This window comes from Arvicanthis niloticus, chromosome 3 (genome assembly GCF_011762505.2).
Source record: "Arvicanthis niloticus isolate mArvNil1 chromosome 3, mArvNil1.pat.X, whole genome shotgun sequence".
NCBI lineage: Eukaryota > Metazoa > Chordata > Mammalia > Rodentia > Muridae > Arvicanthis > Arvicanthis niloticus.
In genome coordinates, this window is record NC_047660.1 from 112,483,990 (window position 1) to 112,497,533 (window position 13,544).

At 37.9% G+C, this 13,544-nt stretch overlaps 1 protein-coding gene across 2 annotated transcripts in view; it reads left to right on the forward strand.

Moving 5' to 3' along the window:
* Nucleotides 1–13,544, forward strand: part of Bard1 (BRCA1 associated RING domain 1) — a 69,239-nt gene that overhangs the window by 29,968 nt on the left and 25,727 nt on the right. Inside the window, exons 5-6 of one of the 2 annotated variants that reach the window (XM_034498841.2) lie at nt 683–763; nt 2,144–2,316. In XM_034498841.2, the coding sequence (XP_034354732.1) occupies nt 683–763; nt 2,144–2,316 (254 nt within the window). The remainder of the gene's footprint in view (nt 1–682; nt 764–2,143; nt 2,317–13,544) is intronic. The other variant, XM_076931717.1, reaches the window with a different exon arrangement.

Sequence of the window (13,544 nt, forward strand, 5' to 3'; positions counted from 1 at the left end):
TCTAGAGAAAGATGGAAACCTATTCAGCTAGTGAGAAGGACATGTAAAGAATACCATGGATTTGATGGAAGCTCTGTTTTCTGCTGTTCAGTTAGCTGATATTGGGTAATGGTTTTAGTTTCAAAGCAGAGGATAAAAATTAAATGCTGATTTTGAGTGTTGTTTGACTGTTTCTCTCAATCCCTTTACTACCATTTTAAATAGCAACTGTTTCTGCTGTGAAGATACCTTCGGTATAAATAAAGTAAATATAAACTAAATTATTGACTTAGGATAAATAGAGTAACTACCAATAAAACAGTACTTTTTGGCAGTTTTAACATTGGTTTCATTGGCTAACTTGTCTGTAAAAAGCTTTATTTATTTTAATGCTCAGGAATTATTTTGATATATGTTCAAAATGGCAGTTTTGCAAATGAAACGATGATTTAGGATAGGCTTTGGCTTCATTTTGTACCTTGAACTGCATTTCCAGTATGGCTTGCTAGAAATATTCGAGTACAGACCAAGCAACTTGGCATCTCCGGACTTGAGAGACAGATAGTATTTCTTGGCTCATGAGCAGTAGTTAGCATGTAAAGGGAAAGACAGAATCTTTATAATAGAGCCCCAGTAGCCTCGTGTCATTCATGATATATTTTAATATCCTTTCATTTTTTTTTTTTTTTTGTTATTCTACCAGGGTGATATACCTTCTGTTGAATACCTCTTGCAAAATGGAAACGACCCAAATGTTAAAGACCATGCTGGATGGACACCGTTGGTAGTTTTCCTTTGTATATTTTTGCAGTGTTGCGACCTCTTTGTTTTGCTCATTCTTTTTATGCTTATGGTTCTAGTTTATGGTTTGTGGTTGTTCATATATCTTGCTCTGCCACCTACACTCTTTTTAGTCTGAAGAATTTATGCTTTGACCAAGTATGAAAAGAAAGTTATTTTTCATGTAGGTTTTCAGTTGTGACAGGAAAGTAATTGGCTACCTTTTGAGTACTTTTAGATATAGGAGTCCAGTTTCACTGCATTGTTGGAAGTCAGCTCATGCATGGAGGTAACAGTTACGGTGGACATTAGGCTGCGCTGTGCAGCATTCCGTGCCACTGGAACCAGATAGATTTTGGTTTCCTGGATCAGTATAGTCAGAAGGATAGGATGTGATGACCAGGAGTACTTGGATCTTGCCTTAAACTCTATTTGTTTGCAGAAGTAGAAGTAGAAGGCTTTGTTCTAAACATTTAAAAATGTCTGTTCATTATTGCTTCACAGTGTAATGTAAAGAATATTCTGGAAAAAGGATGGAAAATGTACTTGGAAACAGTTTCAACATGTGTTAATGAAGACTCTAAGCGCTGGGTTAGAATGCAGCCCAGAAATATTCACAAAGGGAGGCCTTTATCTTGTAGACTAGAATTTCAACATAGAAATGAGACTCATTAGGCCAGGTACAAAAATGGTTTAATGTATAAATATGTATATATATATATATATATATATATATATATATATATATGTTAAAATAAATATGTAGTATATATAGGATGACTTCTTGCCAAGTTCTTAAGCCAAGAGGTCTTAATCTGGATTCAGTTCATTGTGTTCCACAGTCTAGCTAACATGGTAAAGGAACGTTAGCTGTTACACTTAGTCATGTTCCTTCTCTTGACACTGACACCAGATTCCCAGTAGTGTCTATCAGCAAAGAGATTTATGTGTCTTGTAAATCGTCCTAGTATGTCATTCTGCTGGGTGATTATGTGTAAACATTGGTGTACAGTTTGGTGTGTGGACAAAGCACTTAGTTCTCTTGAGCCTTGGCAAATTCTCAATCTCTGTTAGCTTATCTAATGTTGTAATGTTATTGTAGACGAACATAGGAGCTGTGGTTGCTCTACAGCACAGTTTTTCAAGAAAAGCATGTGATCCAAGGCTTGTCCTCTTCCACGAAGTACATGGATTTTCACCACTGCGTATTTTCCCATGAAAATGACCATAAGTGGCTTTGACTCTGTCAACAGCCAGACAATAGTTATATAAGACTAAGCTGACCGACTTGAGGTTCCCACAAATTTCTCTAATGTGTATTTATTAATACACTGTTTTCCCATCTTCTTTCCTCTTCCCCTATTTGAAACTTTGTTTGGATTAGCATGAAGCCTGCAGTCATGGGCACCTGAAGGTAGTGGAGTTGCTGCTCCAGCACAATGCCTTGGTGAATACCACTGGCTATCAGAATGACTCGCCACTCCACGATGCTGCCAAGAATGGCCACATTGATATCGTCAGGGTGTTACTGTCCCACGGTGCTTCCAGGAATGCTGTGTAAGTATCCAGTTTTCAAAATGGATTTGTGTTCCTAAATGAAGGTGTGTACTGAAGCATAAGTCCCTCGTGTCTTCCACAGCTGAAGTTAGATGTGCTGCTCAGAGTTGTGTGAGAATCCACACTCATGCTCTCTTCCTCAAAACTCAGACTTTTCAAAGAGATTTATTCTCTTCAGAAACAATTTCAAACACATTGATAGACCTTAGTGCTTATATTCTATTGACTGAGTCATATGTAATGAAAATTAGATATTTAATTTTTTGCTACTTAATAAAAATGTGATGTTTAGTTTTTTGTGGTACTTAATACTTTAAACTCATTTTAAATGTTCTGTTATCCCTTTCTGCATATTATTCCAACAAAAGTTTAAGTGTATAAGAATTCAGATATTAGATGTGCAGTTGAATTATCTCCCAGATTTTTCACATTATTTAAATGAGGCTCTGAGCAAATTGTTTTGCAGTGTCAGGGCACAGAGGAGCATTAGCGAATGCTGGCGGCTGCATCTTCAGATTGCTATTGTCAAGAGGATTGTAAGCAAATGCCGTATGCAGATTTTATATCTTTAATCTGTAACTTGGCTCCTGTCTCCCTATATGTTATTTTGCTCTTTTCAGTTAATTAGGCAGTTGAAATGAAAATGCAAGAATTGCTTCTTTGTGTCCTCATTGCTTTGTAGGCTTCAAAAGAGCACAACAAAAGCCTTACCCTTGGTAGAGAGATAAGAGTGAACCACAACATGCAGATCCTCTGACTTGTAATTTTAATAGGTAGTCACTTAACACAATTGAAAAACAATTTACTAATGAAGGATATAACATACCCTAGTACATTTAGCTTCAGTGAGTTTATTAGCCCTTCTTAATTTCCCAGCACAAGTTATAAGGTAGTTGGCTCAAACTCTGGGAAAGATTGGGTATCTCTGTCTGTCTGTCTGTCTATATGTCTATATATTCCCACCTACCTGTGTGTGTTTGTGTGTGTGTATGTATGTATCTGTGTATTTTGTTTGTTTGTTTGTGTCTCTGTATTTGTATACAGGAATCTCATCGAGGTAAAATATAACTATGTATAGACCCTATAGATAAGACCCTCCTGGGGGTGTAGTAAGCCATTTGATAGAGCAACTGGTTGCTTGGGTGAGGTGAAACAGAGTAGTTTCCATCCTAGGGTTCTTAAATCAGCCGTGACTACTTTAATGAATGGAGCACTGGTCATGTTAGAGAACCCAGCTTTTATTTGTGACTCCATTATTGACTTTATAGCTGCAGGCAGGTTAATTTCTGTGCTTTGGTGTCCTCACCTATAAAACATGGTGCTGCCTGCTGCTTTTCCATTTCTTCAGAGCATAGTGAGGATTAATGAGCCAAAACACTGAGGCTGTCTTGTGGTTTGTACACCATGATTCTTCACTGCATTGTGAGGATTTGTTAATATATGAGGAGTAGGCTCGAGGAAGGGGTCCAGTCTGCCTTCGTTGGTTCTTTCTCAGAGTTCAGGTGCCATTTTGTCATGATTGTCATGATTGACACAACTAGGTATAGTTAGTCACTGCCTGGTATTCAGGGGCCACTAGCTATCTTATATCTGTGAAACACTTGGAAATCACTACTCAGAAATAAAATCTTCAAAGGTACTTAATTTTTTACTAATTTAAATACCCACATATATCTAGTGGGGATTTATTTGGCAAGAGAAATCAAGATAGGATAGATGAAAGTGTCAATTTAATGTGGTGTGATTGCTGTCAATATACATTCTTTTGTAGACTCTTGGTTATTGTAAAATACTCTCCTTTTGTAGTGTTTGTGTGTGTTAATTGTGTATGAGCCATTGTTCACTTAAATATCAGTGCCCTGTTGGTTTCCTTTTCAAATTCTTTTTCTTTAATTCATCCCCCATACTGGATAAGTGTGTGTTGAATTAAACTTTATAGTCATGTTAAACACTATACAAATCTGACCAAGTGACCAAATGTTAACTTAATTCTTTTTTCCAGACAGAGTTTCTCTTTGTAGCCCTGGCTGGTCTAGAATTTGCTCTGTAGACTCAGCTGGCCTCCAACTCAGATTCACCTACCTCTGCCTCTTGAGTCCTGGGATTAAAGGGATGCATCACCACCACCCAACTCCCTTTCTTAATTTTTATGTCCTTCAAACAAAAGGCCATTCTACTTTCTGCCCTTTGTAAATGCTAGAACATGTACATTTTGTCTAGAATGTTCACTTATACTAGCTAATAACGTGTCCTTTGATATCATCTTAGATTTAATTTCATTTTTATTGTGTTTGTTAATTTCAGATGTCTGTATATGGTTCCTTTTTTTGTCAGTAAAGTTTAGGTCACAGTATATTTTCTTTTTATCTTCTCATTCAGTTATTTGCTTTATGGACCAAGTAGAGATCATGTCAGCTATCCCAGTCTCTATCGGTTACCTAACATAATCAGTACTCATGTTTATGTGTAGAGTCAGTGTTCAGTGAGCAAAGAAATGCTTCTTCATCTTTCAGTAAAAAGTTGGATGAGATTGAAATTTTGTCAGATTTTTAAAATATTCTTTTAGGATTTTGGTTGAAAATGACTAGAAACACCCATTTTAGTGAGTTGGCAAAGTTCATCTTTTACTTGGCATTTCTTCCATTTCTTTAAGCATTCGGCTGTGTGTCTCTTTGAAGTTTTTAATGTATTTTGCATATGTGCATAGACAGATGTATCTAAGTACCAAGGCTGTTTTAGGTATTTGATTGCTGGATCCCCTAATGAATTAGATGATTTATTAATAGATATAATCTCTCTCTCTCTCTCTCTCTCTCTCTCTCTCTCTCTTTGTCTCTCTTCCTCTCTACTCCCCCCTCCCTTGCCTCCTTCCTATCTTCCTCTCTTCTGTGTGGGTGTGGTTACTCTTCTGGATATTCTCTTCCTTAGTGTCCCTTTTATTTTCGTTTTTTTTTTGTTTTGTTTTTGTTTTTTGTTTTTGTTTTTTTTTGGTTTTTCGAGACAGGGTTTCTCTGTGTAGCCCTGGCTGTCCTGGAACTCACTCTGTAGACCAGGCTGGCCTCGAACTCAGAAATCCGCCTGCCTCTGCCTCCCAAGTGCTGGGATTAAAGGCGTGCGCCACCACCGCCCGGCCTTAGTGTCCCTTATTGAGAGCCAATGGCTGTCTATGTGGTGATGGGTTTGGAACTATTCATCAGAGTCTGATAGGCTCACCATGGGGGTACAACTGAATGTGATGCTTTCCTTTTCCCAGAGTCTGTTAGCTGCCAGTAGTTCAGCGTAAGTGGTGTGGGTGGCTCTGTGAGTCTCTTCCCCATTTATAGCTGACTTTTGTGCTGGCCCAACTTGTATATGTCCAATGCTTGTACATACAGCTCCTTTGAGTTTATGTTTGCCATGCCCACGTTATGCCTAGAAGATAGCATTGTTGTAGCTCTTGTCCCTATTGTCAGGTTCCCATCTTCATGCCACCCCTTCTCTGCCAGTGTTAAGAAAGGGGGATAAATGTTTGGAGCACTCAGTCGTCCTTTATTCTCAGTATGTTGCTGTGTTTTTTTTTTTTTTTTTTTCTTAAAAACAAAACTATATTTCGTGTTATTAAATGATTTTCATCTTTATGAGATGATTGCACATTTTATTTACTTCAAAACATCCTGTGTTCTGGGATAAATTTGATTGATACTGTAATATATCTTTTTTTACTCCTTTGAAGCAAAGTCTTGCTTATTGTCCAGTCTAGTCTGTTGAACTCCTGGGCTCAAATCATCTCCTGCTTAATAACTGGGTAGTAACTGCTGAGTCAACGACTCATCAGTTTAATTAGTTATTGAGTATTTATGGAAGGTAGATGTAGAAGAAAGGATAGAGCATCTTCTATTGCAAAGCAAATGAATTTATAGGCATCGTATTGAATGTGGATAGAAGGAAATCTTGGAATGATATAAGGCAAGGCATACCATGGATTAGTGATATCCAGTGTAATGTATATCATTGATATTCTTTATTTACTATCATCAATGGAATCTTCCCAATCCTATTTTTTCTCATAGAAGCTATGCTCTTCAACTAAATTTTTCTATTCTAAGAGTTTTGACCCCAAGTCTTTATAATTACAGAGGAATTGACTAGATGGTAGGAAGTAACATATCTACCTACTTTAGAGTTTACATTTAGTTTTGAGTTAGCTTCATTTTCTTGTATTGTTGAGGTCACATTTATTGGAGTCTTTTATAGTGTGTATTGAACTTGTGCTGTGCAAACTTCATAATATTTTACATTTGTTCTCATTTTCATTTCTCCCTGTATTTACTTGTGGGTACTTTATCTACTGTGAACTAAGACTCTATCATCAAAGAAGAAAATTAATTGTATCTTAATCTTGGCTAATGAGAAAGTATATGCATCTTTTATAGTACTTATTATCCAAGGATTTTTGTACTAATAGTTGCCCAAGCTGCATTTGGTGCTTGTCTTTCTCCATGCCTTCTTTAGACCCCACGGAAACCTACAACTGAAATTTATGCTGTCACCTTAGTATTGTTTGAAGTATGTTGAAACTGTTTACACACTGTCACTCCTTTCCAAATATGGACCTGTGATTGGTTCCCTGTTAAGAACTTTCCCTTGGATGGACATTGAATTCTCAAGTAGAACAATATTATAGGGACCACTGGACCCATTAATTGTCTTCCTGCCCTAGTACATTTTTTAAAAAACAGATTATCCACAGCAAAGATAACTGTTTTGTAGCATTAAAAAAGCGTGTTGCTCGTTTGAAAGATAGCTTTTGCCTGCTCAGAGCAAGCCCAGTGCTGTGAAAAATGAAGCCTTTGTGACTGCAGATTTATAGTTGTTCATCAAGGGCTCCATTCGTTGGCTCGCTTGACATTCTGTCCTGTCTTGGAGGTTTATTTCTAGTAAAAATGCCTAGTGTGTGTTTTTTAATGTTGGGTGATCCACACATACAAACAAAAACTTTTGTTTATGCATCTCTCTTTATCCTGTTGCTACAGCTGATTTAGGGCACAGCTGTAGGTAGGTCATTGCTGTATGGGAACAGACATTAAAGAAGTTTGTTGTTGTCTGAACACTGCCTTCTGGGTAGAGCTGAATCCTTCGACACCTCAGCTTAACCGTTCAATAAGTGAAGTGCACCTTCTTAATCAGTCTTGATGATGTGAAAGAATCCTGGCTGAGAAAAGCATGTTCAGTCCCTGTCTCATACTCTTTATGTTTAAATTATACCATATAGGGAGATGAAGATTTCTTATTTTAATATTTTAAAAAAATCATGCTTCAGTGTATTTTCCATCATTAAGCATCCAAACTACTATTAAAAAAAGTGTGTGAAATGTATCATCAGATGGGGGAAATTATAATATGATTTGCACTTCAGGCATTACCCACCATGTTTTCTCCCAGTGGTGGAAATCTAGCAGTATTAGCTGTCACTGAGCTGGTACTGTTTGCTGGGCAGTATCTTGCAGACTTACGATGTATTAATTCATTTGATCCTCCTAGTAGTCATAGAAAATAAGTTCTGTCAGCCTCCCTTTACTGACGAGGAAATGGGCACAAGAGATTGAAGTAGTTTGTATGAAAGGCCACACAACTGGTCCTAGCACTGGAACTTGAATTTGGGCAGTGTTCCTCTGGAACACGACTCTCAGCTCTCATTCACTACCATGTCGTCCCTCCTACTGAGGCCTGCTTAGAGAACTGTTCAGGGTCTTGCTGCTGCAGAAGAAACATCCACCCTTTCACACTATTTGTTTGTTTTTTCAAAACCAGGCACACATAGCTCCTGCTTCCCAACCCCCTCATTTCCTTTTCAGTTTTGAGACTATCCTATAGTGCCTTCACATCTTTCTCTCTGCTTGTAGGACTCTTAGTCTGCCTCTATCCCTTTCTAGGTCTGCAAAGTTTCATGAAACTGAAAAGTTCTTCCAGTGTGCTTTTCTTCATTGAGTTCTGTCAAGATGGAAACTACCTTTGTGTAATTGGTTCCATAGTGTCTAAAAGAGAAGGAGAACCCACCTTGTTGAATGAATGAATAATTTCAAACTGATTACATAGCAATGGTTATCACATTCTCAATATGTGTAAACTACATGGATAATTATTGATTCTACCACATGTCCATCATATAGAGACACATGTACTGTTAATTTTCATACAGTCTATTAGTGTGCTTCAGTAGGAATGATTTTACATTTTCTTTTTCTTACTGGCTGTTAGGTAGTAAAATCCTGTAGTTTAGGCGCACTCATCTTCTTTGAGGGTTTCAACATGTAAAATCTTTAACTTTGTCTATAAATATTGTAGATGAAATGTGTTTTCTAAAATGTTTTTTAAGTCAGTGAGAGCCAGTTCATAGCTCACATCTTTAGTCCTGGTACTCAGGAAGCAGAGACAGGTAGATCTCTAAAAGTTCAAGGCTAGCTGAGGCTACATAGTGAGACCTTGTCTCAAAAAACAAAAACCAAACAAACAAAATTACTGGAAATGGGCCAGTCGAATGGCTAATGGCATTGGGTAAAGGCACTTGTCTCCAGGCCTAAGTGATGTAAGATTTCTCCCTCGGACCCAGGAATCCTTATAGGAAGGGAAAACCCAACTACTTCTGGTGTCCTCTCGTCCCCACACACTTACAACACTTAAACAACAAGTAAAATCGGCAGGGCAAGTAGTAGGGACAGGTATATATTAGAGGGAATTAAGTAGGAAAACCTGCTAATATACTGTGCTATAAATCAATAGAGGAAATCAATAAAAGGATAGGGTTCTGGTCAATGATCATATAGTCTGCTTCAGTAACCACGTAGAAAGCATTTTTTTAGATGCATCTCTAATGCATGAAGACTATTATTATATGTAGTCATTTGTAGTTCACAGAATTTTAAGAGATTTCCCTTGATACAAGGCATTAGAGGAATGGTTAGAAGTGATACATATGGAAGTTATTCATATATCGTCAAGAACTACAAATGATTTATAACCCTGTGTCCTGAAAATATCTTAGTTATTGTTGGTGTTGCACTGACCCCCACATCCTTGGCTTGTATAGTTTCCCAGGTGTAGTGTCTCCTTCCTCTAATGTCATTGCTTGAAGCAGTTTCTTCTATTGTATTTAACTGTTGCATGTGCTCACGGAGTGAGGAGATTTCAGCTCCTTAGAAGTAGAAGACCGCCTTCCATCTGGTGCTTACAGTTAGCTCAGCAGCCCTATTGCTTTTTCTTCCTCTGGCTCTTCCCATTCATCTACCACATGCCAGTTTCCAGTCTTGGCCCAAGGCCATTTCATTTGCCAGTGTATATTCTTTACGTATATTTCACCCCATTACTTTGCTCTGATATGTACATGATTAGTTTCATACTTATCTGTTGAGTTAGTATTTGCTTTCAGTTGTTGGTGGAGAAGGAAAAGTTCTCTACACACTCTATCCTTTCTTCTGGATACTTGATGTGAGTGTTAAGGCCAATGCTTTATGCCAGAAAATAGAGAACATTGCATTTGTATTTAGAAAGGAATCATTGTGTAATCTCTTTGTAGTCCTTTTTAATAAAATAATAAATTTTGTCTATTTTGAATTAATATAATCATAAAAAACCCTAAATATAATGATGATGGAGAATAACTAATTTACCACTATTCTAATCAGCAGTCACAGTGTTAGTGACTGACTATGCAATAGTGTGTTAGTTTTCCTTCAGATATCTATTTTACACAAAGGGAATGAACAGTATGAATTTTAAATTAGTTTTTCACACCATACCTGTTACCCAAGTGTTAATCCATTCAAATATTATGGAAAGAAAGCACATTTTGTGTGTGTCCACATAATAAGAGTGGAATATATCTCATCTTTGCTTGCTGTGTTTAAGTTTCTACTTGTAAACTTCTGTCTTTTTCCATATTTCTATGGTTGACAGCAAAACACAAAATTAAGACAGTGCTGTAGACCATGTCTTTTGTGAAGCAGGACTAGGCTTAGATTTTCCCAGGACCTGTGGTATCTGAACATGCCATTTGTAATTTGTATGTAACAAATAGGTATAAAAACATCTCACTATGCAGTTTATAAAGAAATTCGTCCGAATGTGAGTATTTAATTGTTTCAGGCCATTTTGTCTGTCTGTCTGTCTGTCTGTCTGTCTGTCTATCTATCTTCTGTCTATATGTTGTCATAGGGAGTCTTTATTTCTGTTTGTGTAAATAACAATGCAAATCAGTGTGTATTAAAATCCACTTGATTAAGCTCTTCTTTGAGGTCTGAAATCTACTTGTTAAAAAGTCCTTGTGTGCTTGGTGTGTGTGTATAACTATGGCTTGGTTTAAAATGGATAAACTGTGTGTGTGTGTGTGTGTGTGTATTACTTTGACCTTTTTTTTTTTTATCCACGTTTGCAGTTGGTTTAAGAAATAGAATCTTTATTTAATGGAGATTTTTTTTTATTGGATATTTTATTTACATTTCAGATGCCATCCCCTTTCCCCATTTCCCCTCCATAGAAAACCCCTATCCCATGCCCCCTTCTCCTTTTTGCTTTTATACAATTTTTTAAATGTTAACCAAAGGCTTTATAAGTTTGGTAATGCTCAGTATCAATCAGAAGTGTAACCCAATATCCAACCTAGATATATCAACTATCTTTGACTGGCGGAGACATGTGAACATCCGCCTCCATGTCCTCCCCCTCTCTTTCTCTCATCACCTAGATCCTCTTCTCCTTCTCCTTCTCCTCTCCTTAGTCCTCTTCCTCTCTGTACTCCTTTCACCTTAGCTCCTCCTACATATCACCCTTCCTGTTAAAATAAAATTTTTCTTTCAAAATACACAGACCATCATTTTGTTGACTAATCAGAACGTCTGTCATCTCTCCTAACTAAGAGACTTAGTTCTGAACCTGGCTTTTAAGAAATAGAATCTTGATTCTTCAAATCAGGCTTCTATTTTGTGTTAGTCCATTTATAGCGTATGTATAGGAGGAGATTGTATAGTTTATGTGTGTTGTAATTATTTAAAAAGTGGCTGCCGGGTGAAGCTGACTATCTAAGCTGCAGCAGCTCTGCCTAGCTCTGCTGCCATGTTACATGGCCAGAGGCCACGTGCGCTCCACAGCTAGAAACGGCCAGCCAGAAACACCAGCCCTGCCACCCACGATATGCCATACAGCCAGACAGCATGGGAGATGGCCAGTCTTCCACGCTGTCTCTGTAAGGCTGGGCATTGCCTAGACCATCCCGCCAACCATGCAGGCTCGGTACAAATGAGAGTCTAATGCTTAGATTATTCAAAGGCTTATATATTTAGTAATGATCAATAACAAGATGTCCTTACAATCAGAGGTGTAACCCAATACCCAACCTAGATATACTAACTACCTCTGACTGTTACAGACAAGCGAATATCAGCCTCCATGCCCCCCATCTCTCCCTTAGCTCCTCCTCTTTCTTCTCCTCCTCCTCTCTTCTCCCCTTCTCCTTCCTCTTCCTCTTTCTCTCCTTACTCCTCCCACCTTAGTTCTTCCTACAATGTGAGCATAATAGAGTATGAAATTGGGATGTCTCCAGTAGAGTGGGTGGGGTCCTTTTGAATTGCTGTGGTATTGCCTGCCGTAACTGTAGACACTGACTTGTGCCATATTGTTGTAAATCAGGAACCTAAAATGCAGTTGCTGTCAATTGGCTGGAGAAGGAGTGTTGCTAGGGCTGGGCAGAAAGGGAACCTGAGAATGCAGACTCACCACTGTTATTCAGCACTGCCGAAAGATGACAGCACTGAGCCTGGTGGTCATGAATAGCTGTCATGAGAGATTTGCTGTGACTCATTTTTTATCTTAATCTACGAGCTCTGTCCCCAAGATGCCATTATAATAATAGCTTCCCAAAGGTCATTGACTGCAGAGACTTAGAGCCTTAGGATGTGATTTCTGTGACTCTCCAACAGGGTTGATACTTCCTTTTCTCCTTCTTCCTGTACTCTTTTATTCTTTTCCTCTTAAGTCATTTTTCTAGACACTCAATTCAGTTATAAAATTGGTTTATGTTTGCACATAAAGGCATCACATCCATAGTCATTAATAGTAGGAAATAAAAACATGAATACATGGAATACAGAATTCTGAAAAATGTACAGGTTCTGTTCAGTTTAAGGTACTCCCTTCATTGGTATCAAAGTGAAAATTTTCATTTTAAAAAGCTAATTAATTTTTTTTACTTAAACTGTTTTTATGGAATATACTTAGTTGTGTTGTTCCCCTTTCCCAGCTCTTCCTAGATCTGCTTACCTCCCTGTCCACTCAATTTCATTCCATTGATTCTTTTTGTTATTATTTCTGTTTCATTGCTTTCAGCCTGCGTTTGATTTTTCCTTGTCCTTTACTCTTACAGTATTAATTTCTTGTTCTTGAGTTCTCAGGTGTTTACTGAGTTTCTAATAGAAAATCTCTTCAAGTTTTTGATGTAGGCCCTCAGTGCTGTGAGCTGGCCTCTCAGAACTGCCTTCACTGTGCTCCACTGGTGTGCCTATGCTGTGCTTTTGGTTTCATTTCATTATAAAAAGCTTTACATTTCTTTCCTCACGTTTGTCTTTGACCCATGTTTTTCACTCAGTACTGAGCTGTTCAGTTTATCTGCTTTCGGTGGTTCTAATGTTGATATCTAGGTTTAACCCGTGGTAATCAGATAGACTGCAGGGTATCAATTTTATTTATTTTTAATCTCTTGAGGTTTGCTTTGTGCCCTAATCTGTGGTTAGGTTTGGAAAAATTCCATAGGCTGCTGAGAAGAAAGCAATATTCTTTAGTGTTTGGATGGAATGTTCTATAAATATCTTCTATGTTCATTTGGTTTATGATGTTACTTAACTACATCATTCGTTTTTGTCTCTTGGCCTGAGTAACAGTATATGCCTGTCTATTGACAAGAGCAGGTTATTCAAGTCTCCCAGTATCACTGTTTTAGGATCACATCTCAAAAAGACACCATACGGATACTATGACTTATTCTTTTCTGTTTATATCTCCTTGCTGACTTTCCATTGTCTAGAGAACTAGGCAGACCCTGGGTCATCACTGAAAGGATGAGTTCTTAGGCAATGGGGAGATGGGCTAGAAGGAAGCGCTGAGTCCCAGCCAAATGTGGTGGCTCCAGAGTTCTTGCTAGAGAGTGATTCTGGATCCTAGCCTTGGGTCTCTGGGAGAGAGATTCTCTGTGGATTGGTGGG